Here is a 27,372-nt window from a genome sequence, read left to right on the forward strand (position 1 = left end):
ACCGATTGTGATTTCCTCAGGCTTGAGATGTAATTGTGTTTAAAGCGTTTTGATGTAAACAGTATCAGTGTGATTATTGTAGTGAATTTTCACACAGCTGCAGTTGAACATCATTATATTATAGTGTGTTTGTTTCAGGAGTGTGTATGAGCTTCTTTACTCTCTACATTTCTAAAAATTGGACTAAAGTGTAAAAGAACAGGAACCGGGATCTTCAGATCTGATCCGTGTTGAACAGATTGGACTAAAGTGTAAAAGAACAGGAGTGAACACAGCAGAAGCAGGAGTTCATGCTGATGATCAGCACTCAAAGCTTTTCTTTTCTCCACACGTGGAAAACACAAATCTACTAAATGTCACGGCACTGACTCCATGATTTTTTACTGAACTCAGTTTAAAGCAAAAAAAATAATCCATTCAATACGTTTTCACATTTCTACAACCCAAATCTCTCCCACAATCCCTCTGTTCTGTCTGTGTAATAACCAATAATGTCTATTTTCTTCAGTCTGTGTGCAGAGCTTTATTTTACAACTGTGTCCAATTTATTATCAGAGGAAAACAATCTTGTGAGACTTTAAAGTTAAAACCATTTTTATTGAATATTTTTTATAATAAAAGACTTAACACCGACACGTTACAATGATTTCTGATTATTATTATCATTATAATGTGATATAATGTGAGACGTTATATGATGATTATTATTATAATGTGATAGTTTTCAGATAAAAGCTTTAGTTTACGGTGGTAATATTTCACACACTGCATCACTCCAAAGATGAACTGTAAAAAACTCTTATGAATTCGGGTTAGAATTGACGTCTTAACCGTAATAATGAGAAAAAAGAGAATCTAGTGTATATGTATTAGTGAATAACTCCACAAACCCAGTCCAGTCACACAGTCCTTCATATTAAAAAGGTTTAGGAAAGATTCTGATGGAATTCCTGCACATGTCCTTGTTCACTAAACTCTGCTCTTGATCTAGAAGTTCAGTGTGTGTTCAGGATGTGACCTGATATAGTTGATGAACATCTGCATCTACACTCTGTAGTAAAAACCATCATCTGGAACAGAAAACTCGCCTCAGTCCCCTTCTTTCTGTCCACAAACCAGTGGCTTTCCTTTCAAAGGGAACTTCGACGTTGCATTTAGCATAACACTATGGGAGCGCCTCTCACGCGTGACCGATATCTGAAGCTTGTGTAAAATCATGCCTATTTATAGGCCTGCTATGATCAGGTGACGTGGCAATTAAGCGTGTCGTGTGATATAAATATGGCACCTGTGAACCGTGCCATCGGCCTCTATTATCTTCAGCGAAAGACTGCATGTCAGTTGTTTGTGTAAAGAAACAAAAGACGCATCATTTCCTCGCTATCTTTTCTCAAAATCTCCAGAACTTTTCTATCCCTTTAAAAAAAGAAGAAAAAAAGGAATGAGCAAGAGCGAAAAATATGAGTGAGAGAATTCAGGAAGTGTGTTACGGCTTGCTCCCGTTTCATCACGGGGAATAGTGCACACTTTCTGGGTGAAGTGTTTAGCGGTGTAGCATGCGATGGCAGCCCTCGAGAGGCTGCGCATGGTAACGCCTACATTAATCAGCTCGGCTCGCAACTCGTGCTCTTCTCGGAAGCCGAAGCGAGTTGGGTTTCAGAGCCTCGTGGACTTGGGCTGGCCGCTGCCGAGGCAGCTAGCCGTCTCAGGTCCAGGGGATCTCTTATGGATCCGGAAGAGGAGCCGGAGACGAGCGCTGCTCTATCTCTTGCTCTGTCTTCCGGGTTCGGCTCTCCGCTGGATTTGGGACCTCCTCCTTTCGCTATGGAAAGCCAAAAGAGAAAAGAAACACACGCACAAAAATAATAGTAATAATTCCTCTCTGACTCCGAGGAGCCAGAAGGATGTGCTAAAAACTGAGAGCAGCATATAAAGAGCTGTTTGAAGTGATTACTAAGGCTGGATGAGCCTTTTTCTCCCCAGTGAAAGTAAATCCCTCACACTGCAGAAACTCCCCTTTCTTCAAGACAAAATATCAGGCTTCTGGAGGAAAACCATGCATAAGTCGTATTTATAACCCCACAATGTTGGATTATTCAGCCATTGTGGGGCATGAACGGCATGGCTATTTAGCTATACTGAAGGTGGAGGAGGTGCTTGCAAGCTACCTCTCTCCATTGATGGCAGATAATTTAGGGGGGCCAGGTTTGCCATCCAAACCACAGTGTAAGGCCACTGTGGCATTGGTGGACAAGGCCTATGCGGTAGTAGTCTTGCTTGTGGGTCACTGTAGACAATGACAGTGTTGCAGACCTACCAAGCAGATCTGCTGTGTGAGCTCGACATATGGCGGCATTCAGCCAGTTCCTTCCCTGTTGTCTCAAGCTCACCCGGGCATCCACGAGTAGAGCCCGGGCCAGCACTAGTGTGAGGGAGACCCAGAAGGTGAGTATGGCAGCCCGCCAACCCCCGCAGACAGCCAGGGGAACCGGGCAGCCACAGTCCTGGCCTGCTACTAGGCCTGATCTGAGAATGGTCATAAAGGCCAAGCAGGCAAAGAACAGCGGTCCTGAGGGGACGTGGAGGGGCGTATCACGGGACATGTGGTTGTTAGGGCAGTTAGCCGCCCGTACTACTGTAGGGCCTCCCCTAGCCAAGGCTGTCCCAAGTTTTCAATGTTCTGTGGTCAGCAAGCTGTCACAGGGCAACGAAAATCTGATGCTTTCCCTCCAATAGAATGTGGAATAGTTAACATCATTAAAAGACAGTCTGGCAGCATGGAAACTACTGCCAAATGTGTCTCCATGTTTTCTGTCTACCGTAGAAAGGGGTTACTGGGTCCAGTTTAGAGCTTGACCCCCCCGGTTGAGAGGTGTGCTCACCACAGTAGTCGGCACAGACCAGAGCCCGACAGTGCAGGAAGTAAGATCCCTCTTAGACAAAGGGGCCATAGAACATGTACCCCGTTCCCTGAGGGAGGGAGGTTTTTACAGCTGTTATTTCCTGGTCCACAAAAAATTATGCGCAAAAAAGTATGCGGCCAATTTTAGATCTGCCTCATCTGATCTGTACTCTTCAGACATACAGGTTCAAGATGCTGATGCCCAAACTTATTACTCCACAAATTCAGTTTGAGGACTGGTTTGTGACGATAGATCTAAAAGGTGCATATTTCCACATATAAATATCATTAGCTTTATCCCCTCGCACCTTCACAGAGTGCATTGATGTCACTCTGGCTCCAGTGTGACTCCAGGGCATCCGTGTACTAAACTATCTGGACCACTGGTTAATTCTAGCACGATCCAGGGAACTGGCCGTTCAACATCGAGATGTTGTTCTTGCCCACATGAAGAGCTTGGGGCTCAGGTTGAACCTCAGAAAAGTATGCTTTCCCCAGTGCAGTGGACAACTTTTCTAGGGGTTATAAGGATTCTACTATGATGAGGGCGTTTCTATCCCCAACATGCGCAGGCTCAATCCTAGCAACACTGAGCAAGATAAAGCTGGATCTTGGGAGACTATTGGAGCTATTACTATTATGGGCCTATTGCACAGGTCTATTGTTAAGTGGTAGCTGAGAAGTTGGGGGTTTTGTCCAAGGACAAAGCCTCTGAGAGTAATCAGTGTCACGCGGCGATGCCTACGTGCTCTGAGAATTTGAGTGTCTCCGGTTTCTAGCCTTGGGTCGCACTCTAGGGGTGTCTCCTTAGCGCAAGATGGTAATGACAGACACCTCCCTCACGGGCTGGAGTGCGGTCTTAGACAGCTGTCCAGCTCACGGTCTCTGGAGTGGCCCTCATCTGGAGCGGCATATAAATTGCCTAGAAATGTGGGCAATATTTCTAGCACTGAAATTCCTTCTACCTCAATTGAGAAGTTACCATGTGTTTACCACACCGGTGGTCTCATATATTGACCACCAGGGAGGATTATGTCCACGTCCCCTGTTCAGGCAGGCGCAACTAAGTCTTCTCTGGGCAGAAGGAAAGTTTGTCAGTGAGTGCAATGTACATTCTGGGAATATGGGGGCAGACATCCTGTTGAGTCAGGGGCTGAGGCCCAGGAATTTGTGCAGGCCATATGGCGAGGTTTGGCCAAGCGGGACTGCATGTGTTCACTTCCGAGGAGGCAACACACGGGCCGCTGTGGTTCGCCCTCACTCCTCCCGCACACTTAGGGCTGGACGTCATAGTGCACATATGGCCGAGGTCACATCTGTACGCTTTTCCCCTGATCGCTCTGCTCCCACAAGTTCTAGCGAGAGTTTGCCTATGTCTGTTACTAGTAGCACCTTATTGGCCAGCTCGTGGCCAGTACTATCCCTGCTAGATGGCACTCCATGGGAGATTCCCATCCGCAGGGCTCCACCGTAGACCAAGTGAACTGCGCAATGGCTACAGTCCTGGAGTTCTTACAAGAACATTTCTCAGTGGGTGGGCTCCTTCTACAATCAGGGTTTACGTGGCCGCAATTTTGGCCAACCACGCCCCTGTTGATGGAGCCTCTGTGGGGCAACATCCTCTAACTTCGAGGTTCATACGTGATGTCAGCCGGCTGAGGCCCATCTGCAGACCGCGCATGCCTTCCTGGGACCTTTCTGTGGTCCTGGAAGGTCTGTCCGGGACCCTATTTGAGCCCTTAGAGTCAGCCTCTGAGAAGCTTCTGACGCTAACGGTAGGTCTTCTACTGGCCCTGACATCTCTCAAGCGAGTAGGAGATCTACAAGCTCTCTCTGTTGATCCTTCCTGCTTTGACTTTGCCCCTGGATTAGCCAAGGCCTTCCTGTATCCTAGGCCAGATTATATTAATAAGGTGCATACATTGGCTGCCCACCCTGTGGTGTTGCAGGCTTTCTGCCCTCCTCCATTCCCCACACTGGAACAAGAGAGAATGCACCTGCTGTGTCCAGTAAGGACTCTCTGTACTTACGTCCACCGCTCTGGCCAGTGGCGTATGTTGGCGCAGCTGCTGGTCTGCTTTGGCGGCAACAGTAGAGGTAATGCTGTGTCAAAGCAGCGCATCTCTAATTGGATAGTGGAAGCAATCTCTATTGCTTATGAGGCGCGCAGTCTCACTACGCCTCTAGGCATAAGGGCTCATTCCACTAGGGCGGTCGCCTCTGAGAAGGCTTTGTCCAAAGGGGTACACCCATTAATTCGTTATTACAGCCTCGACATTCATTCCACCCCGGGCTCGAGCGTCTTGCAGTGACCCTCGGGCTTGGGTCTTTTTGAACAGGCCGTACCCTCGCGTACCTTACGTAGCTTTGTCATACCAGGGCAGGCCTGTGAATTGCGTCTTCGCTTCAAATAATAGAGGTTGATGGCGCGGTTCACAGGTGCCATATTTATATCACGTGATGCACTTAATTGCCACGTCACCTGATCATGGCAGGCCTATAAATAGGCATGATTTTACACAAGCTTCAGATACCAGTCACGCACTAGAGGTACTCCCATAGTGTTATGCTAAATGCAACGTCTTGTTCCCTTCTTAGGGAACAGGTTTACATGCGTAACCCCGACGGTTTCCTTTTAATATTCTAGAAAATCATTTTTATCTCCATGTTGTATTTTGTTTTGAACTTTCATTTCAGTGTCAGAGCGGTTCAGGGACAGAAAGTCACGTGATTAACAGTCAGCCAGAGACACGCTGTGATTAATCACTTAACAACCTTCTGATCACGTGATCTCACTACTGAAGACGTTTTAAAGATGTTTCTCAACCCTGACTCTGTAAATGCTTTCAGCATTTTCACTAATAAACAGGGATGGATTAGGAGACAATGGAATATTCTAAAAGCAACTCACGTAAACACCTTAATCAGAATATTGTCTTATTCAGAATAAGGTCAATAATTAGATTATTGTTGTCCATGTAAACGTATTCAATGGGTCCCTGAGCACAGACCCACAAACCCCCTCATCCCCTGTTAAACAATTGAATAATAAATAAATAAATATAACAGAATAGCCTTATATTACAGGCTTTAATAAAAGCGACTATACATGCAGCGCAGGCTCTGGCTTTGGGGCCCTCTGACTCGCAGCTAAAACTTTAAGCGTGTAAAATCTACACCAAACCATCACTCGCACAATCTCAGTGAAACTCTACAGCCAGTGAAGTTTAGTCTTAATAACAATGTCGTGTTTTAGTGGCAGAGATCAGAATTCAGCAGGAAAATGTTCATACAGTAAACATGCTCATAATTCAGTGTGATTCAAACCCAGTGTTAAAGCGCCACCTAGTGTTAGTGTCAGGAGGGAGAGAGAAGTTTTCAGCACAGAGTCGAGATAAATGCGATTTAGATAAACATCTGGAGGAACCGAATAATTTTGTTAAAAGAAAGTTTATTTCTGATTTTGTGGAAATTCATTCGGGTCTCCTGTAGATCCTCTCCATGTTTCCTTCTTTCATAGCTGTGTATCTGGCCAGTGTGAACAGGTAATCACTCAACCTGTGGAATAAAGGCAGGACTTCAGAGCAGGTAAAGAAGTGCAACGTAAAGGTTCAGCATTTCTGTTTGTTTTAAATCAGAGTTTAAGGGAAGATTTGGAACAAACTCCTGAGTTTCACCTGTTGAGATATTTGCTGACGTCGGGATCGGCCTCACCTGAACGCACTATAGGAGCCACGCTGCAGAGACACAGGAAGTGACACGTGTGAACCAACAATGACATCATAATGATACATGGCTAAACAATAATGCAGATCTACAGAGTGCGTGTGTGTGTGTGTGTGTGTTTGTGTGCGTGTCACTGACCAGCGCTCGGCCCGGCGACACACAGCTCTAGCCACATGCAGGGCAGCGCTGCATTTCCCCCCAGACTGCAGAACATAAACCACAGTGAGAGGACAAGAGAAGAAACCAGAAGAAACCAGAATGGAATACAATCGAGTCTTAAAGAGGCATTTTCCAACAAACAGAAGCACAAGAACCTTTGGTACCAGTACCATAGATTCCACATATCACCACACACAGTTAGGGTTGTGTGAATGTGCTTACAGGCAGAATGAAGTGTGTAAGAGGAGGAAGCTCGTCCGTGTAGGCATCAATCCAACTCTCCAACTCTGCCACAGGCTCACTGCTGAACTGCGTCTTCTCTGGTGTAGCAGGAAAAAACACTGAAAATAACACACTGTACATACTCTTACTACTCAAACTGTTTATTTCTCTTCCTCTCTTTTTCACACACACACACACTGCAAGTTGGATACACACTTATGTGGCTCTCTCGGGCTGATGAGCGAGGAGTAGCCATGTTCGAGCCCACGTCCTGCAGCACACACTGGATCTGGAAAAGAAAGCGACAAAGCTGCTGTCAGTGGCACTCTTCAGGGTGGTCATACACATCCAAACACACAGCCTTATATGACTGTGATATTTAACACACACACAATATTGTTGTGAGGAACTGATTAAAATATCATCTCTACCCCTATGGGATATGGAAAATATAACATGCTGATTAACCTAATGCTCGATCACCAACACACACACACACACACACACACACACACACCTTGTCTAACTGATGGGTGAAGGCGTGTCCTTTCTCGAGGCAGAACTCTCTAGCCAGCCTAAGGAGGGAAGAGTGTGTATGATGAAGACTTTGGTACACTGCTGTGAACACGAGGAAACAGATAAACGTGTGTGTTCAGTTCACCCGATGGCAGACGAGAGCTCGTCCGTCGTACCCAGAGCTTCAAAAACACCGTCCTCTTTCGGCCGCCTCTCTCCTGTGAAAGTGCTGGAAAATCCTTAAAGAACAAAAAGGACATAAAACCGTCACAGTTTGTGTGAAATAATGCCGGTGTAAACGCTGAGGTTGAACGTGTTCATGTCTGTGTATAAAGTGAAGAGAGGGAAAAGGAGATGGAAGAATTGTGAAACCTTTATCTCCTGTTTTGGTGTAAATTTTGGGAATCGTCTGATCTCGCTCGGACTTTGTTCCAAAACTCAGAAAGGTGAAAGAGAATTCAGAGGTTAGACACGGTTAATAAAACAGTCAGAGTTCAGCAGTTAAGGTTTTCTGTTTGTGACCAGAAGGTTATGAGTTTAAATCCCAGAACTGATATAGAGACACTGCAGTCGAAAACTGCTTCATAAAAACCTTTTTCTTCCAACTTCTATCTACTGAGGCACCTTCTAACATCTACCTACTAACAGCACATGCTACAAGTTATGAATTATCGCTAGTTTTACCAAACAACCACCTTTCTTTAATATCCAAAATGTCTATTAGTTTATTTAATACCACTGATTTTGGTGCTCTAAATATTATGTAGTTTTAATCTGACTTGTTTCAACATGGTTTTGCTTCCTGTGTTCAAAGACAGACAGAACATCATTGGATGTATCAGGTTAGCTTCTTTCATAGTGTCATTCTTGATATTATTATAACTTGTTACCATGGTAACCAACGGCTAAAACCTGACGTGACCCGGATATAGATAATTGTTCAAATCCGTGACCCGGATTCTCATTGGGATTGCTAACCCAGGTGATTAACAGCACAATGTTATTCATTGAATTTAGTTTATTACCTTCGGAGGTTTCCACACAGAAGCTGCTGTGACTTTAAACATGTTATTAACTGAAGCACACAGTGACGATGTGCAGCGCGACGCAAAGCTAATGACGCCATTACACTACGGTGGGTGGTTAAATCCAGCACATTTACTAAAGTTAATAACGAAATCTGAGGAAAAACGTTTCTCACGATACTGTTAACCGAGCTACAATTTATATAATCTAACTAGAATCCACTAGCTTGTGTACCGCTATACAAAACGAAAGTACGCAAATCGGGAAATAGGGAATGTTTACACTGATCAAATTTGGCCTTCCTGCTACCCGTAGGTGAGTGGGCGGAGCTGCTATTCTGCTGGGTCTGTGCTACTCTGTGGGCCTGCGCTTCAACTAGACCGCCTAGATACTGCCTACTATCCTGGCCGCCATTTTGGGCCTGTTCCAAATCGCAAATATCCAGCGTGTGGAATAGCGGCTGTGTCCAGACTTTCGTCCTCACGGTTTCATTAACAGACTAAAATGTTTCTTCAGACTACTCTTGTTTACACAATGTCACGTAAAGTAAGCTTTAGTTACGGCGATAGAATTTATTGTAGAATTTATTACACGCACGAAACACTCTGGCTCCATCTTGTGGTCATATTTGTGTAACTGTATCGGCGCCATTTTCTAGTGAAATAGGAGTAAAATTAATAACGAAATATGTGAAGGTGTTTATCACGATAGTGTTAACTACTCCAATGAAAAGTTCAGACTCGAACGCACTAGCTCGTGCACTACTGTACTAAACAATACTTTGTAAATCGTGAGTGTGCACGGATCTGTTCTCCGTAGGTGAGTCTACTGGCTCGTTCCAATCCGCAAACCTGTATTCTAACTAGAACGCCTAAATAGTTTGTATCATCCTGGCCGCCATTTTGGACGTGTTCCAAACCGAGTGGAAACGCTTGTAATGTACAGTGAATCGTGAGTAAACTCTCTGGCTCCCTCTTGTGGACGCGGCCTGTAACTGCATAAGGAAAAAACCGTCTCCGACTCAACGTTGTCCGTTGAAATAAATACAACGGATTTTGTCTGTAATTTGTAGGTCTTTACATTTTAGTAGATCTTTTAATATACTTATATTACAATCATTTGCATAACGTTTTGATGTTGCACATTTTCTGAACTTATATTGTATAAACAATATGTAGATATACTGTTTAAAAAAAATCAGTTTTCAGAAAGTTATGTGTAAACCCCAAAAGTGTAAACGGTATAAATGACTGAAAGGTGAAATAAAATACACACAGAGGTAAATATTACTAAAGAAACACTTTGTTAACGGATAAAGGACTTCTGTCTAAATCAGTCTCTTTCTCTGGAAACTTTCTGACCCACACTAAAACTTTTACCAACAAATTTATTTACCAAAAGATATAACTTTATATACAAATTATTACATATAATTATTTAGTTATATTTTATAAGATATGTCTGTACATTGTGTGTAAATAATGTTTAATATACAGCACTTTATAACAACAATAATACATTTTATTTAAACATCAGAAATAATTAAATGAAGCAGTTTATTCATGAACAATATTGTAAAAGTAATTCATTATTAATTATAAGTAATGCACACCCTCTTCTCTGTAACCGTCCTTTATTGTCCTCTCTCAGTATCCGTAGCTGAGTGGGCGGGGTGAGCTGTAAGACGACTGATGACACGATGTGGCGACGTGCGCTCTGATTGGTCAGTGTCCGTCCGTTCGTGTAGTTCCTTCTTCTGATTGGTCACCGAGCGGCGGATTTTACTTCTTATCAGTGTTTGAGGAAGTCGGAGAGACTCTCAGGCAGAAAATTATCAAATTTGTTTACTATTTTTATTCGTGATATTTTAATCCCGTGTGGTTTTATATGTTTAAGTGTGTAATTCGGGACGTGGGCGGTGGTCTGTAAACTGTGCTTCTACGTATAGTGGCTAATATTGGTTTACCACCCGTATTAGGAGTTCAGTATTGATTAGGGATTTTCCGGAATGTGGGTGGGTTTCTAGTGCTGGATGTTTTGCAGACATGGCGCCGGTTCAGGAGTGTTTCATTTCCGCTCCGGGGAAATCCATCCTGCACGGAGAGCATGCTGTAGTGCACGGGAAGGTAAAGTCTCCAATTATACACACCGTATTCCCTGTTTCTGATCTGAACTGGCTGCTCTAACTTAAATAATGTTGCAGATGTGCTGTTCCGCCTGTAGAGGGCGCTCTTTAAATCATTTGAAATGAAATATCTCACTCTTGCAGGTGGACATTTATTACCTGCGTTTGTTTTTATTAACATAAATTTGGATATTTTCACCTTTTGAACCTTCATATTATGTTCAGATGGGTCCAAATCTCCCTGCAATCTGGAAGAATATCACTTTGTACAAGAGCAGAATTTTATCTCCAGCCCTGTGGAAAGTCCTGAAACACTCGTACTGAGTGCGTAATACAGTAATGTGTGTCTCTGTGAAGTATTTACTGATCCACCAGGCTTCATTTAGCATAAATACCAACTGTAACTGTCACACACGTCCACACAGACCAGCACTGCAGTGGTGCCACCTGTGGACGAGATTAAACAAGTCTCCTCAGACCTCGTTGGTCTTAATGACTGAATACCAGCTCTTTTTTGTGTGTGTGTGTGTCTGATGACTCAGGATTTGTCGCGTGAGCTCAGGTTATAGGTTTGTTAATAGCAGATTTCCTGTTAACATTCTTGAGCAGCTTGCGTTGGCCGTGAGCTTGAACCTGCGCACGTATCTGCGGCTGGAGGTCACGTCTGCAGCTGAAGTGTCCATCAGTCTTCCCAACATCGACACCTTCATGTGCTGGAACGTCCATGTGCTGAAACCGCTGCTGTCTCACCGTGAAGGTAGAGCTGATCAGTTCATACTCCCATACAGTGTGTACACTCCTTCTTATCTGTACATGAACACAGCCCTGGTGTGTGTGTGTGTGTGTGTGTGTGTGTGTGTGTGTGTGTGTTTCTCCTGATGGGGTGTAGGTGAGTGTAGGAGCTCTACAGATCTGGACACTGAGCTGGTGAAGAAGCTGAGGGAGTTTACAGCCATCGCTGATGGATCCACAGACACCAGGAGCATGGCGGTGCTGGCGTTCCTCTACACCTACCTGTGTGTGTTCGCCGACTCCGAGTAAGAGCTAGTCCGTGTCGCGCACCGTAACAACCTATTAGATTATGAGTGACATAATATGATGTCATGCTACCAGAGAAGTCCCAGCTTGTGTAGAAGAAGCTTCTGCTACTCAACAATGGTCCTGTTTGTGTTTTGTAAATGTTATTTTATTAAAATTGTTGTGTGTGTGTGTTTAACCTCAGAGTCTTGCCCAGTCTGAAGGTGTGTGTGTGGTCTGAGCTGCCTACAGGAGCAGGTTTGGGCTCCAGCGCTGCGTATAGTGTGTGTGTCTCTGCTGCTCTGCTCACTGCCAGAGGAACCATCAGTTCTCCTCTCACTCAGAGCCAGCAGACAGCCAGGTCTCTCCCTCTCTCTCTCTCTCTCTCTCTGTCACACACATACACACACACTCACACCACCATGCTGCTGTATTGTGTTAGTCTACTGTAACCCATGGAGCGTGTGGTGTGTTTCAGGTGGAGTGAACAGGAGCTGGAGCTGATCAATAACTGGGCCTTTCAGGGTGAAAAGATCATACATGGCAACCCATCAGGAGTCGACAACGCTGTGGGAACGTGGGGTGAGACTGAGCGCTCTTATTACTGATAATAATTCTTGCTTTTTAAAAATGATTTAACTCAAAGGAACTCTTGTGTGTTTTTAATGCTGACAGATGCATTCCTGTTACTACTCATGCTGTGTAGATTATCAGGGTTTTAAAACACTTCTTTCTGTGACGAAACACAGAAAAACCATTTATCAGTAACAACAGTAACATTCTTTGCTGTAAATTGAAAATGGGAAGACAGAATCGTTTTTCAGAGGAAAAGAGTCGTAACTATATCACAGATCTACAGAACGTGGACTGAAAGCACTTCCTGTGAAGTCACGCTGAGACAGAGCCTCTTTTCCTGTTTTTATAAAGAAATATGATCCATCTGCAAAGCTTTCTGGGTAAATTCTGCTTCTAAAGTCTGCAGTAAAGGTGTGTTGTGTTCCCGTGCTGATACGGTTACAGAACTGACTTTACAGCTGAGGAGAATAAACTAAAACTCTGTAGAGTGTGGAAGATTCTAGGTTCAGTGCTGAAAACATCTTCAGATATTAATCACCACGTCTCATGTTCAGAAGTGTGTACCTGAAGACAGACTGATTATTTGTTCTGCTATAAAAAGTGGAAAGGTTGATTTGCTGAAGCTTCACACTGTGTGTGTGTGTGTGTGTGTGTGTGTGTGTGACGGCAGGGGGCTTTCTGCGGTACCACGCTGGGAAAATTTCTCCACTGAGCAGGTAAACACAATCTTCACCTCCAAACACACACACTCTCTCACACTCTCAAGGACATGTCCTCTGTTTAAGTTTTTTAAATGGTGGAGTAAACCTGTTCTGCTTTATCACTGTGAGAATATACACAATTTAGTGTGTGTGTGTGTGTGTGTGTCTGCAGGGTGCCCACACTGAGGATCCTCCTCACCAACACTAAAGTACCGCGCAGCACCAAACTCCTTGTTTCCCGAGTGAAGGACAGAATTAACCAGGCGAGTCATTTCACTGCTTACAGGTTCTTCAGTTGTTCCTCTGGAGGAACCTTTAAAGGTCTGTGTGGAACCTTATTACAGAGTGTTTCCCTGTGAGAAAGGGCTCCACGTAGAGGCAGGGGTCTTACTGTGTTCGTATACAGGTGTGAGTGTATATTATTAGACAATCTCTCATGGGTTTTTGGTTGTTTCTTTAGAGGAACCTTAAAGGTTCTGTATAGAACCATACAACAGTGCTTTCATATCAGAGAGGGTTCCAAGTAGCACCCTTTATGAGGCTAAGAATCACTAATTATATAAAAGAACCCTTTTTTCTAAGAGGGTTCCAAGTAGTAAGACGTTAATGTTAAATGCCTGACAAGTTGTAGATGTTAAGAGAAAACAATGCTCAATATTACTGTGTATGGTGCAGTACCCGTCTGTGATGACGCCCGTGCTGGAGTCAGTGGACGCCGTGTCCCAAATCTGTGAGCGCACACTTGCTGAGATGGCTACAGAGGGAGCTTCAGCCGAACACTACAGCACGCTGGAGGTACACACGAGTACCTCTCGCTAAGAGTTAGGACAACACAGCAGCTAGGACTCTTCTCACAAGTACCAGTGTACTTACTTACTGTGGGTTTAAAGTTATACAAATCAATTATTTCATATTGAATTGTTTCATGTTGCTCATTTTCCTCTTATATACAAGAACAAAACCTGATCTTGAGGACATCTACCCAAAATGTCAAAACGCTGCATGAAATAAATAAAAATATCGCTGAAATTTCTCATTTAATGATATTAAAATGATAGATTAAATTAAACACGTGTGAGTGGTGATGTTCAGAGTTTACAATACTAGTTTTCCAAAATGTTTCATTTCTTTTCCTTCTCTCTCTCTCTCACACACACACACACTCACTCTGTTTTCCTCCTCAGGATTTAATAGACATCAACCAGCACCACCTGAACGTGATGGGCGTCGGTCACACGTCTCTGAACACACTGTGCCACGTCACACTCGCCCACGGCCTTCACAGTAAACTGACCGGAGCGGGGGGAGGAGGCTGCGCCATCACACTCCTCACACCAGGTCAGAAACTTCACCACCAGAAACACACACACCAAACTTCTGACATCAAGAGCATGACCTGTACTATAAATCAGTGCATTTGGACTGTTTCTGAAGTTCTTTAGTTTTGTACTAGCGCTAATACATAATGCTAATGTAGCTAACAGGTAATGGAGGTCTATGGCTACCAGTTTAACCTCTGGTTGGATAAAACTGTCAGCCACTATTAGTAATACACACACACACACACACACACACACACACCAGGTTGTGGTGTCACCTCAGTGTGATTACGGTGGTTAGAGAACATTGCTGCATCTTAGATTCTATGTATGCAGAACACCTCAAAATATCCCCCCTCCCCCCAATATCTCTATCACTCATGAGTAGCGTGATTGAAAAACATTACATGTCACATCAGATATATTAAGTAAGGCCTAAAACACATTTTGTATTATAGAAAAGATGATCAACAATAGGCTGGATTAATATTACTGCCCCCAAAACTGATTGTATTTCTATCACAGCACTTCCCAGTGTGATTTATTGCTTTTTATACCACAGTAATTTGCCAGTGATAACATTTTTAATGGACATAATTGTGGTTTTACAACATTATCAAGATGGATGTATTTAACAAGACATTCTAACAGTACAAACATGAACACTGTTGCTGGACGACCAGGGCTAATGATTTCTGTATCTCGTGTGTAGCTGTGATGTTCTTGTTATGGACAAGGTAAAGCCAGAGTGAGCGCGGAGACGAGAAGGAGCTAACAGGAATGTAAACATTTACATCAGATGTGTTGGTAAAGCGTTCTGAAAAGACTCGGTACAAATAAAATGAAACTTTAATTACACTTTAATTGTTGACAACAATAACAAGAGTGTGTAGGTAACAGTAGTGTGTTGATTTATATATCGATGCGTCATAATCAGTTATACACTCCATGTTAATATGAACTGGTTTTTCTCACGTCGTTCTTCCAGACACAGACGAGTCCGTGGTGCGAGACGTGATGGAGGAGCTGAAGCAGGTCGGGTTTGACTGCCGGGAGACGAGTATCGGAGCGCCGGGTGTCCTGATGCACTCGCCCACCTCACTGACACACAGCGTCCTCGAAATCCTCACCAAATACTGAAGACCTGCTGAACACACACACACTACAGAGGAACATTACAGCTTCACCAACAGTGTTATATACAGTATGCTATCTGTGATTACAGTATTGATGAACAGAATGGACACAAATTTCAACATTATATGTAAGACTCCTGAATGACATCTTCCAGTTTTCGCTTGCTAGCTTTGTTTAAGCAAAAAAACATCAAAGCTAGCGGGATATCTAATGCACTGTGGGATCTCTTACTTATTTAAACTAACCTTATATTTCAAAATAAATCAGATGTTTGGATTATCCTGACTGAATGCAGGTGTATTATTATTATTATTATTATTATTATTATTATTATTTGGTATCATGTATCACTTTAACAGCCAAGAGCGATTAGCAAGTTAGCCTGAAAGACAGTAGGAACTGCTTTATTATTATTATTATTATTATTTAGCTCTAGCCTAAGATTAACAATTACTGTTACATCTTACACGTAAAAAAATTGCACATGTTTATCATCATGAGAGTGTTTTGATCATAAACATCATGTTGTGTGTTGATGAGCCTCAACTGACAAAACGGTGAATATAGTAACAACACCAACATTTAGAAACGCAAGAACCCCTGAGTGTATCTTGAACCAGAAGTGTAGAAACGACGGCTGTCCGTACATCAAGGCTCGTTCGCGGACTTATAGATCTATAATGTTAAATCGTTCTCTGTTACTGCTGTTAAACTCACCTCTCTGATCTTTTACAGGTACACTGAAGATAAATGACGCACTCTGTAATGTGGCTGCGGTTTGGGTTCTGTTTCAGTGTCGTTTTCATCCAGCAGAGGGCAGCAGAGTGACAGGAACGGAATTACTGCACAGGATCCATGTAGTACACACAGTACACACCACCTCGCACCTCAGCTCCTCTTCACTCCGTACAGCTCATCATGTACAGGCTTAGAATTGAACTTTTTTATAAGTGTAATGTTAACTTTTACAGTAATGACATGAACAATATCCACGCTGAAATGATTCTTCTGTCAGGTTTTCTTCTTTTTGTTTGTTATAAGGAAAAGACAGATTTCCACACAGTGTAACGACACGCTTCTTAAAACCCTAACAATCGGATATTTCCTATAATAATCACTCAGTAAATATTAAAGTAATAAATTCTGTGCGTTGTTGGTCTCGGTGAAGTGAAGTGAGGAGAGACAGCAGGAGAGAAACCCGTCAGATGTTTTAATAAGCTTCATTTCCACTGATTTCACCTTTTTACCGCCTGATTGATGTCGAGCATTTCCCGAAACAAGCGCGTTAATCAGCGCTCAGCTAATCAACGCTCACGCGCTCACACTCATTAGCATATGAACCGAAGCGGACTATAAATAAACACTTCATTATTAAGTATGCACTCTGATTATTACACTCCGAGATATCAAATCAGAGCGGCTTTATCCTCCCGGAGAGATCGCCTGGATTAACATAACGCCTTTTAATCTCTGCTAGGACATGTATACCAGATCAGCTCTAATGAGAGAGAGTGTGTGTGTGTGTGTGTGTGTGTATGTGTGTGAGTGAGAGAGAGAGTGTGTGTGTGTGTGAGAGAGAGAGAGAAAGAGTGTGTGTGTGTGTGTGTGTGAGAGAGAGAGAGAGTGTGTGTGTGAGAGTGAGAGAGAGAGAAAGTGTGTGTGTTTGTGTGTGTGTGAGTGAGAGAGAGAGAGAGAGAAAGTGTGTGTGTTTGTGTGTCTGTGAGTGAGAGAGAGAGAGTGTGCGCGCTTGAGTGTTGTACAGTAACAGGATTATGGAGGACGCGAGCAGGGACACAGCGCTTTCCAGAGGACGAGAGGAAAAGACAGATTTAAACAGAGATGCACATCAGGGATTTCTCTCTCTCTCTCTCTCTCTCTCACACACTCACACACACACACACACACACACACACACACACACACACATTAATAAGCTTGCATACCCACTAATACATCTCTGTGAAAGTGGATCACTCCATCTATCCAGCATCTGTCTTGTCCACTCTTTCTTTCTTTCTTTCTTTCTTTGGGTCTCTCTTTCTGTCGGTCTCTGTCGGCCTCTAAATTGAGCACTTATGTGAAAGTGGATTACCAAATCATTTTATCATTGTTCACCTCTTTTCTCTCCATCTATTTTTTCATCTTCTCTCTCTCTCTCTCTCTCTCTCTCTCTCTCTCTGTGTCTCTGACGGTGTGATGATGGGGAGAGTTATGAGGCCGGCGCCCCGTTGGCGCTTTTGAAATTTGGCCAACCAGCAGCTGGCAGAGAAAAAGGTCAATTTGGGGGAAGTCTGGAGTAATTGATTTCTCTCCTTTATCTCCCTCCCTCTCTCTCTCTCTCTCTCTCTCTCTCTCTCTCCCTGTTTCTGTCCCTCTCTCTCCCTCTCTCTCTCTCTCCCTGTTTCTGTCCCTCTCTCTCCCTCTCTCTCTCTCTCTCTCCCTGTTTCTGTCTCTCCCTCCCTCTCTCTCTCTCTCTCCCTGTCTCTCTCTCTCTCTCTCTCTCTCTCTCTCTCTCTCTCCCCTCTGTTGTTTTAATTCATTCCTTTAAATGTCAGATGGCTTTAGCGGTGCAGCACTGCCAGACGGGCCGTACCACAAGTGAGGGAGGGGTGTGTGTGTGTGTGCGTGTGTGCGTGCGCGCGCGCGCTGTGGAGGCGTTGCTGTGAACTTTAACCTTTCCCTCAATGCGCCCCTCCTGCCGTCTGTGTTTCACTGACCCCCCCCCCCCCCAAATCCCTTCATCCCCCACTCCTTTTTTCCTTCATCGCAATTTCCAAAAGAAAAACCTCCCTGCTGGAATTCAGTCACTGCTGAGCTGTCTGATCATAATCACATCACTGAGAGAGAGAGACAGGAGGGAGGGAGGGAGAGACGGGAGGGAGAGAGACATTTTTATCATGCATGTTCTTAATAATTCTGTTCGGAGTTTAAGTGTTAGCTGTAGCATGAGGGACAGTGTGTGTGTGTGTGTGCGCGTGTGTGCGCGCGCACACACGTGTGTATGGCGTCGTGACCCCTTCATTGATCCGCATATCCTTCGGCAGTCGAGCGTGAGACATTGTGACCTTTGACCCCTGGCTCTGCCTGCTGGCATGCTGAATAGGAGCTGCTGTCCTGCTTCTGAGGTCAGGGTCAAGAGAGGTGTGTGTGTGTGTGTGTTATGTGGAGTGGTGGTGTGAAGTGAAAGGCGAGGGTCGAGTGACCTGGAGGAATCTGCCTCACACCAGTACACACTGACAACTGTGTGTGTGTGTGTGTGTGTGTGTGTGTGTGTAAGTGTAAGGTCACTGACACTCCAAGCTCACATCAGCACTAGTCAATTTGAAAAGATGCACTTGAACACAACACAAAGATGACAGCTGACGCCGACTCACGAAAAACTCACACACACTCACACTTCTGTTCTGTTATAAAAATAACACTACACTAACTGTGATTAGTGTACGTTAGTGCTGTCAAAATGTATTCCTTAAGTAGAACTTGTGTGTATTTTCTTCTCAACGACAAAAACTTAGGTGTGTGTGTGTGTCCTCCTTTAGAATCTTGCACTTTATGAAATGTAATCTAAATTCTAATGTAATCTGCACAAAATGAGGATGCGCTCATCCTGTCTCCCTTAAATAGGTCGGTATAATCTCACACCCACACACACACACACACACACATTCATCATTCAAAACAAGTTAGTTAGTTCTCACTTGTTATAGCAGCTATAAACAGTCCTTCTCTCACAGAACTGTGTTTCCTCTCTCTCTTTTCTGAATTGTCAAAAACCTTAATTACAGCTTTACTTCTGTTACAAAGCACTGACACTGGAGACTCCTTCCATAAACATTAAACAAAATTTCCTCACAGAAAAATTCACCATATGATGTGTAATGGTGATGGTTAACTGTAGACAGGAGGTGATGGTGTGTAACGGTGTGTATAGGTGATGGTGTGTATAGGTGATGGTGTGTATAGGTGATGGTGTGTAACGGTGTGTATAGGTGATGGTGTGTATAGGTGATGGTGTGTAACGTGTGTAATGGTGATGGTGTGTAACGGTGTGTATAGGTGATGGTGTGTAACGGTGTGTATAGGTGATGGTGTGTATAGGTGATGGTGTGTAACGGTGTGTATAGGTGATGGTGTGTAACGGTGTGTATAGGTGATGGTGTGTATAGGTGATGGTGTGTAACGGTGTGTATAGGTGATGGTGTGTAACGGTGTGTATAGGTGATGGTGTGTATAGGTGATGGTGTGTAACGGTGTGTATAGGTGATGGTGTGTATAGGTGATGGTGTGTAACGGTGTGTATAGGTTATGGTGTGTAACAGTGTGTATAAGTGATGGTGTGTATAGGTGATGGTGTGTAACGGTGTGTATAGGTGATGGTGTGTAACGGTGTGTAATGGTGATGGTGTGTATAGGTGATGGTGTGTAACGGTGTGTATAGGTGATGGTGTGTAATGGTGTGTGATGGTGTGTATAGGTGATGGTGTGTAACGGTGTGTATAGGTGATGGTGTGTAACGGTGTGTAATGGTGATGGTGTGTATAGGTGATGGTGTGTAACGGTGTGTAATGGTGATGGTGTGTATAGGTGATGGTGTGTAACGGTGTGTATAGGTGATGGTGTGTATAGGTGATGGTGTGTAACGGTGTGTAATGGTGATGGTGTGTATAGGTGATGGTGTGTAACGGTGTGTAATGGTGTGTGATGGTGTGTATAGGTGATGGTGTGTAACGGTGTGTAATGGTGATGGTGTGTAATGGTGATGGTGTGTAACGGTGTGTAATGGTGATGGTGTGTAACGGTGTGTAACGGTGATGGTGTGTAACGGTGTGTATAGGTGATGGTGTGTAACGGTGTGTAATGGTGATGGTGTGTATAGGTGATGGTGTGTAACGGTGTGTATAGGTGATGGTGTGTAACAGTGATGGTGTGTAACGGTGTGTGTATAAGTGATGGTGTGTATAGGTGATGGTGTGTAACGGTGTGTAACGGTGATGGTGTGTAACGGTGTGTATAGGTGATGGTGTGTAACGGTGTGTAATGGTGATGGTGTGTATAGGTGATGGTGTGTAACGGTGTGTAATGGTGATGGTGTGTATAGGTGATGGTGTGTAACGGTGTGTAATGGTGATGGTGTGTAATGGTGTGTAATGGTGATGGTGTGTATAGGTGATGGTGTGTAACGGTGTGTATAGGTGATGGTGTGTAACGGTGATGGTGTGTAACGGTGTGTGTATAAGTGATGGTGTGTATAGGTGATGGTGTGTAACGGTGTGTATAGGTGATGGTGTGTGATGGTGTGTAACGGTGTGTATAGGTGATGGTGTGTAACGGTGTGTATAGGTGATGGTGTGTAACGGTGTGTATAAGTGATGGTGTGTAATGGTGATGGTGTGTAACGGTGTGTATAGGTGATGGTGTGTAACGGTGTGTATAGGTGATGGTGTGTAACAGTGTATATAGGTGATGGTGTGTAACGGTGTGTATAGGTGATGGTGTGTATAGGTGATGGTGTGTAATGGTGATGGTGTGTAACGGTGATGGTGTGTAACGGTGTGTATAGGTGATGGTGTGTAACGGTGTGTATAGGTGATGGTCTGTAATGGTGAGTAACGGTGATGGTCTGTAATGGTAATGGTGATGGTGTGTATAGGTGATGGTGTGTAACGGTGTGTATAGGTGATGGTGTGTATAGGTGATGGTGTGTATAGGTGATGGTGTGTAACGGTGATGGTGTGTAACGGTGTGTATAGGTGATGGTGTGTAATGGTGATGGTGTGTAACGGTGTGTATAGGTGATGGTGTGTATAGGTGATGGTGTGTAACGGTGTGTATAGGTGATGGTGTGTATAGGTGATGGTGTGTAACGGTGATGGTGTGTATAGGTGATGGTGTGTAACGGTGTGTATAGGTGATGGTGTGTAACGGTGTGTATAGGTGATGGTGTGTGATGGTGTGTAACGGTGTGTATAGGTGATGGTGTGTACAGGTGATGGTGTGTAACTGTGTGTATAGGTGATGGTGTGTAAAGGTGATGGTGTGTAACGGTGTGTATAGGTGATGGTGTGTAACGGTGTGTAACGGTGATGGTGTGTATAGGTGATGGTGTGTAATGGTGATGGTGTGTAACGGTGTGTATAGGTGATGGTGTGTATAGGTGATGGTGTGTAACGGTGTGTATAGGTGATGGTGTGTAACGGTGTGTATAGGTGATGGTGTGTATAGGTGATGGTGTGTAACGGTGTGTATAGGTGATGGTGTGTATAGGTGTGTATAGGTGATGGTGTGTAACGGTGTGTATAGGTGTGTAATGGTGATGGTGTGTAACGGTGTGTATAGGTGATGGTGTGTAACGGTGTGTATAAGTGATGGTGTGTAATGGTGATGGTGTGTAACGGTGTGTATAGGTGATGGTGTGTAACGGTGTGTATAGGTGATGGTGTGTAACAGTGTATATAGGTGATGGTGTGTAACGGTGTGTATAGGTGATGGTGTGTATAGGTGATGGTGTGTAATGGTGATGGTGTGTAACGGTGATGGTGTGTAACGGTGTGTATAGGTGATGGTGTGTAACGGTGTGTATAGGTGATGGTCTGTAATGGTGAGTAACGGTGATGGTCTGTAATGGTAATGGTGATGGTGTGTATAGGTGATGGTGTGTAACGGTGTGTATAGGTGATGGTGTGTATAGGTGATGGTGTGTATAGGTGATGGTGTGTAACGGTGATGGTGTGTAACGGTGTGTATAGGTGATGGTGTGTAATGGTGATGGTGTGTAACGGTGTGTATAGGTGATGGTGTGTATAGGTGATGGTGTGTAACGGTGTGTATAGGTGATGGTGTGTATAGGTGATGGTGTGTAACGGTGATGGTGTGTATAGGTGATGGTGTGTAACGGTGTGTATAGGTGATGGTGTGTAACGGTGTGTATAGGTGATGGTGTGTAACGGTGTGTATAGGTGATGGTGTGTAACGGTGATGGTGTGTAACGGTGTGTATAGGTGATGGTGTGTAACGGTGTGTATAGGTGATGGTGTGTAACGGTGATGGTGTGTAACGGTGTGTATAGGTGATGGTGTGTATAGGTGATGGTGTGTATAGGTGATGGTGTGTAACGGTGTGTATAGGTGATGGTCTGTAATGGTGAGTAACGGTGATGGTCTGTAATGGTGATGGTGTGTAACGGTGTGTATAGGTGATGGTGTGTATAGGTGATGGTGTGTAACGGTGTGTATAGGTGATGGTGTGTAATGGTGATGGTGTGTATAGGTGATGGTGTGTAACGGTGTGTATAGGTGATGGTCTGTAATGGTGAGTAACGGTGATGGTCTGTAATGGTGATGGTGTGTAACGGTGTGTATAGGTGATGGTGTGTATAGGTGATGGTGTGTAACGGTGATGGTGTGTAACGGTGATGGTGTGTAACGGTGTGTATAGGTGATGGTGTGTATAGGTGATGGTGTGTAACGGTGATGGTGTGTAACGGTGTGTATAGGTGATGGTGTGTATAGGTGATGGTGTGTAACGGTGTGTATAGGTGATGGTGTGTAACGGTGTGTATAGGTGATGGTGTGTATAGGTGATGGTGTGTAACGGTGTGTATAGGTGATGGTGTGTAACGGTGTGTATAGGTGATGGTGTGTATAAGTGATGGTGTGTAACGGTGTGTATAGGTGATGGTGTGTATAGGTGATGGTGTGTAACGGTGTGTATAGGTGATGGTGTGTAACGGTGTGTAATGGTGATGGTGTGTAACGGTGTGTATAGGTGATGGTGTGTAACGGTGTGTATAGGTGATGGTGTGTATAGGTGATGGTGTGTAATGGTGATGGTGTGTAACGGTGTGTATAGGTGATGGTGTGTATAGGTGATGGTGTGTAACGGTGTGTATAGGTGATGGTGTGTAACGGTGTGTATAGGTGATGGTGTGTATAAGTGATGGTGTGTAACGGTGTGTATAGGTGATGGTGTGTAACGGTGTGTATAGGTGATGGTGTGTATAGGTGATGGTGTGTAACGGTGATGGTGTGTAATGGTGATGGTGTGTAACGGTGTGTATAGGTGATGGTGTGTAACGGTGTGTATAGGTGATGGTGTGTAACGGTGTGTATAGGTGATGGTGTGTAACGGTGATGGTGTGTAACGGTGTGTATAGGTGATGGTGTGTAACGGTGTGTATAGGTGATGGTGTGTAACGGTGATGGTGTGTAACGGTGTGTATAGGTGATGGTGTGTATAGGTGATGGTGTGTATAGGTGATGGTGTGTAACGGTGTGTATAGGTGATGGTCTGTAATGGTGAGTAACGGTGATGGTCTGTAATGGTGATGGTGTGTAACGGTGTGTATAGGTGATGGTGTGTATAGGTGATGGTGTGTAACGGTGTGTATAGGTGATGGTGTGTAATGGTGATGGTGTGTATAGGTGATGGTGTGTAACGGTGTGTATAGGTGATGGTCTGTAATGGTGAGTAACGGTGATGGTCTGTAATGGTGATGGTGTATAACAGTGTGTATAGGTGATGGTGTGTATAGGTGATGGTGTGTAACGGTGATGGTGTGTAACGGTGTGTATAGGTGATGGTGTGTATAGGTGATGGTGTGTAACGGTGTGTATAGGTGATGGTCTGTAATGGTGAGTAACGGTGATGGTCTGTAATGGTGATGGTGTATAACAGTGTGTATAGGTGATGGTGTGTATAGGTGATGGTGTGTAACGGTGATGGTGTGTAACGGTGTGTATAGGTGATGGTGTGTATAGGTGATGGTGTGTAACGGTGTGTATAGGTGATGGTGTGTAACGGTGATGGTGTGTATAGGTGATGGTGTGTATAGGTGATGGTGTGTAACGGTGTGTATAGGTGATGGTGTGTAACGGTGTGTATAGGTGATGGTGTGTATAGGTGATGGTGTGTAACGGTGTGTATAGGTGATGGTGTGTAACGGTGTGTATAGGTGATGGTGTGTATAAGTGATGGTGTGTAACGGTGTGTATAGGTGATGGTGTGTATAGGTGATGGTGTGTAACGGTGTGTATAGGTGATGGTGTGTATAGGTGATGGTGTGTATAGGTGATGGTGTGTAATGGTGATGGTGTGTAACGGTGTGTATAGGTGATGGTGTGTAACGGTGTGTATAGGTGATGGTGTGTATAGGTGATGGTGTGTAATGGTGATGGTGTGTAACGGTGTGTATAGGTGATGGTGTGTATAGGTGATGGTGTGTAACGGTGTGTATAGGTGATGGTGTGTAACGGTGTGTATAGGTGATGGTGTGTATAAGTGATGGTGTGTAACGGTGTGTATAGGTGATGGTGTGTAACAGTGTGTATAGGTGATGGTGTGTAACGGCGTGTATAAGTGATGGTGTGTAACGGTGTGTATAGGTGAGGGTGTGTAACGGTGTGTGTATAAGTGATGGTGTGTATAGGTGATGGTGTGTAACAGTGTGTATAGGTGATGGTGTGTATAGGTGATGGTGTGTAACGGTGTGTATAGGTGAGGGTGTGTAACGGTGTGTGTATAAGTGATGGTGTGTATAGGTGATGGTGTGTAACAGTGTGTATAGGTGATGGTGTGTATAGGTGATGGTGTGTAACGGTGTGTATAGGTGATGGTGTGTAACGGTGTGTATAAGTGATGGTGTGTAACGGTGTATATAAGTGATGGTGTGTATAGGTGATGGTGTGTAACGGTGTGTATAAGTGATGGTGTGTAACGGTGTGTATAGGTGATGGTGTGTATAGGTGATGGTGTGTATAGGTGATGGTGTGTAACGGTGATGGTCTGTAACGGTGTGTAATGGTGATGGTGTGTAACGGTGATGGTCTGTAACGGTGTGTATAGGTGATGGTGTGTAACGGTGTGTAATGGTGATGGTGTGTAACGGTGTGTATAGGTGATGGTGTGTATAGGTGATGGTGTGTAATGGTGTGTGATGGTGTGTAACGGTGTGTATAGGTGATGGTGTGTATAGGTGATGGTGTGTAACGGTGATGGTGTGTAACGGTGTGTATAGGTGATGGTGTGTGATGGTGTGTAACGGTGTGTATAGGTGATGGTGTGTGATGGTGTGTATAGGTGATGGTGTGTAACGGTGATGGTGTGTAACGGTGATGGTGTGTAACGGTGTGTATAGGTGATGGTGTGTGATGGTGTGTAATGGTGTGTGATGGTGTGTAACGGTGTGTATAGGTGATGGTGTGTATAGGTGATGGTGTGTAACGGTGATGGTGTGTAACGGTGTGTATAGGTGATGGTGTGTAATGGTGATGGTGTGTGATGGTGTGTAATGGTGATGGTGTGTGATGGTGTGTAATGGTGATGGTGTGTATAGGTGATGGTGTGTGATGGTGTGTAATGGTGATGGTGTGTGATGGTGTGTAATGGTGATGGTGTGTAACGGTGTGTATAGGTGATGGTGTGTGATGGTGTGTAATGGTGATGGTGTGTGATGGTGTGTAATGGTGATGGTGTGTAACGGTGTGTATAGGTGATGGTGTGTATAGGTGATGGTGTGTGATGGTGTGTAACGGTGTGTATAGGTGATGGTGTGTAACGGTGTGTAATGGTGATGGTGTGTAACGGTGATGGTCTGTAACGGTGTGTATAGGTGATGGTGTGTGATGGTGTGTAATGGTGATGGTGTGTAACGGTGTGTATAGGTGATGGTGTGTTATGGTTTGTAATGGTGATGGTGTGTAATGGTGATGGTGTGTAACAGTGTGTATAGGTGATGGTGTGTGATGGTGTGTAATGGTGATGGTGTGTGATGGTGTGTAATGGTGATGGTTTGTAACGGTGTGTATAGGTGATGGTGTGTATAGGTGATGGTGTGTATAGGTGATGGTGTGTGATGGTGTGTAACGGTGTGTATAGGTGATGGTGTGTGATGGTGTGTAATGGTGATAGTGTGTGATGGTGTGTAATGGTGATGGTGTGTAACGGTGTGTATAGGTGATGGTGTGTGATGGTGTGTAATGGTGATGGTGTGTGATGGTGTGTAATGGTGATGGTGTGTAACGGTGTGTATAGGTGATGGTGTGTGATGGTGTGTAACGGTGTGTATAGGTGATGGTGTGTATAGGTGATGGTGTATAACAGTGTGTATAGGTGATGGTGTGTATAGGTGATGGTGTGTAACGGTGATGGTGTGTAACGGTGTGTATAGGTAATGGTGTGTAACGGTGTGTAATGGTGATGGTGTGTATAGGTGATGGTGTGTAACAGTGTGTAATGGTGATGGTGTGTATAGGTGATGGTGTGTAATGGTGATGGTGTGTAACGGTGTGTAACGGTGATGGTGATGGTGTGTAACGGTGATGGTGTGTAACAGTGTGTAATGGTGATGGTGTGTATAGGTGATGGTGTGTAATGGTGATGGTGTGTAACGGTGTGTAATGGTGATGGTGTGTAATGGTGATGTGTGTATAGGTGATGGTGTGTAACGGTGTGTATAGGTGATGGTGTGTAACGGTGATGGTGTGTAACGGTGTGTAATGGTGATGGTGTGTAATGGTGTGTAATGGTGATGGTGTGTAATGGTGTGTATAGGTGATGGTGTGTATAGGTGATGGTGTGTAACGGTGTGTAATGGTGATGGTGTGTATAAGTGATGGTGTGTAACGGTGATGGTGTGTAATGGTGATGGTGTGTATAAGTGATGGTGTGTAATGGTGATGGTGTGTAACGGTGTGTAATGGTGATGGTGTGTAATGGTGATGGTGTGTAATGGTGTGTAATGGTGATGGTGTGTATAGATGATGGTGTGTATAAGTGATGGTGTGTATAGGTACTGGTGTGTAATGGTGATGGTGTGTAATGGTGATGGTGTGTATAGGTGATGGTGTGTAACGGTGTGTAATGGTGATGGTGTGTAATGGTGATGGTGTGTAACGGTGATGGTGTGTAACAGTGTGTAATGGTGATGGTGTGTAATGGTGATGGTGTGTA

The 27,372-nt window shown here is 44.2% G+C and overlaps 3 protein-coding genes across 8 annotated transcripts in view; 2 read left to right on the forward strand and 1 right to left on the reverse strand.

Annotated features, from left to right (window-relative positions):
- LOC128625480 (BOLA class I histocompatibility antigen, alpha chain BL3-6-like) overlaps nt 1-633 on the forward strand; it is a 7,486-nt gene extending 6,853 nt beyond the window's left edge. The window contains exon 8 of the mRNA XM_053653816.1: nt 1-633. This exon is cut by the window's left edge and continues 151 nt beyond it. The gene's annotated coding sequence lies outside the window, so the exon portion shown is untranslated.
- Nucleotides 1-8,870, reverse strand: part of mmab (metabolism of cobalamin associated B) — a 47,193-nt gene extending 38,323 nt beyond the window's left edge. The window contains exons 1-9 of one of the 4 annotated variants that reach the window (XM_053653819.1): nt 8,551-8,866; nt 7,898-7,962; nt 7,671-7,764; nt 7,527-7,584; nt 7,226-7,298; nt 7,010-7,107; nt 6,767-6,831; nt 6,580-6,639; nt 6,337-6,460 (exon numbers count right to left, since the gene is read on the reverse strand). In XM_053653819.1, the coding sequence (XP_053509794.1) occupies nt 6,376-6,460; nt 6,580-6,639; nt 6,767-6,831; nt 7,010-7,107; nt 7,226-7,298; nt 7,527-7,584; nt 7,671-7,764; nt 7,898-7,962; nt 8,551-8,651 (699 nt within the window). In that variant the 5' untranslated portion in view covers nt 8,652-8,866 and the 3' untranslated portion in view covers nt 6,337-6,375. The other 3 variants (XM_053653817.1, XM_053653818.1, XM_053653820.1) reach the window with 3 other exon arrangements.
- mvk (mevalonate kinase) lies at nt 8,534-15,705 on the forward strand. Of its 3 annotated transcripts, XM_053653800.1 has the most exons (13): nt 8,575-8,660; nt 8,867-9,097; nt 10,202-10,274; nt 10,578-10,677; nt 11,286-11,433; nt 11,566-11,713; nt 11,899-12,054; nt 12,172-12,275; nt 12,940-12,985; nt 13,143-13,233; nt 13,646-13,765; nt 14,155-14,308; nt 15,278-15,705. In XM_053653800.1, the coding sequence occupies exons 3-13, from the start codon at nt 10,243-10,245 to the stop codon at nt 15,427-15,429; spliced, it is 1,251 nt and encodes a 416-aa protein (XP_053509775.1). In that variant the 5' UTR covers nt 8,575-8,660; nt 8,867-9,097; nt 10,202-10,242; the 3' UTR covers nt 15,430-15,705. The 3 variants fall into 3 exon arrangements, with proteins under 3 accessions (XP_053509776.1, XP_053509775.1, XP_053509778.1); XM_053653801.1 differs by lacking the exon at nt 8,867-9,097 and having other exon boundaries at nt 8,534-8,660; XM_053653803.1 differs by lacking the exons at nt 8,575-8,660; nt 8,867-9,097; nt 10,202-10,274 and having other exon boundaries at nt 10,307-10,677.
- The last annotated feature ends 11,667 nt before the right edge of the window (nt 15,706-27,372 follow it).

Source organism: Ictalurus furcatus, chromosome 22 (assembly GCF_023375685.1).
Source record: "Ictalurus furcatus strain D&B chromosome 22, Billie_1.0, whole genome shotgun sequence".
Taxonomy (NCBI): Eukaryota; Metazoa; Chordata; class Actinopteri; order Siluriformes; family Ictaluridae; genus Ictalurus; species Ictalurus furcatus.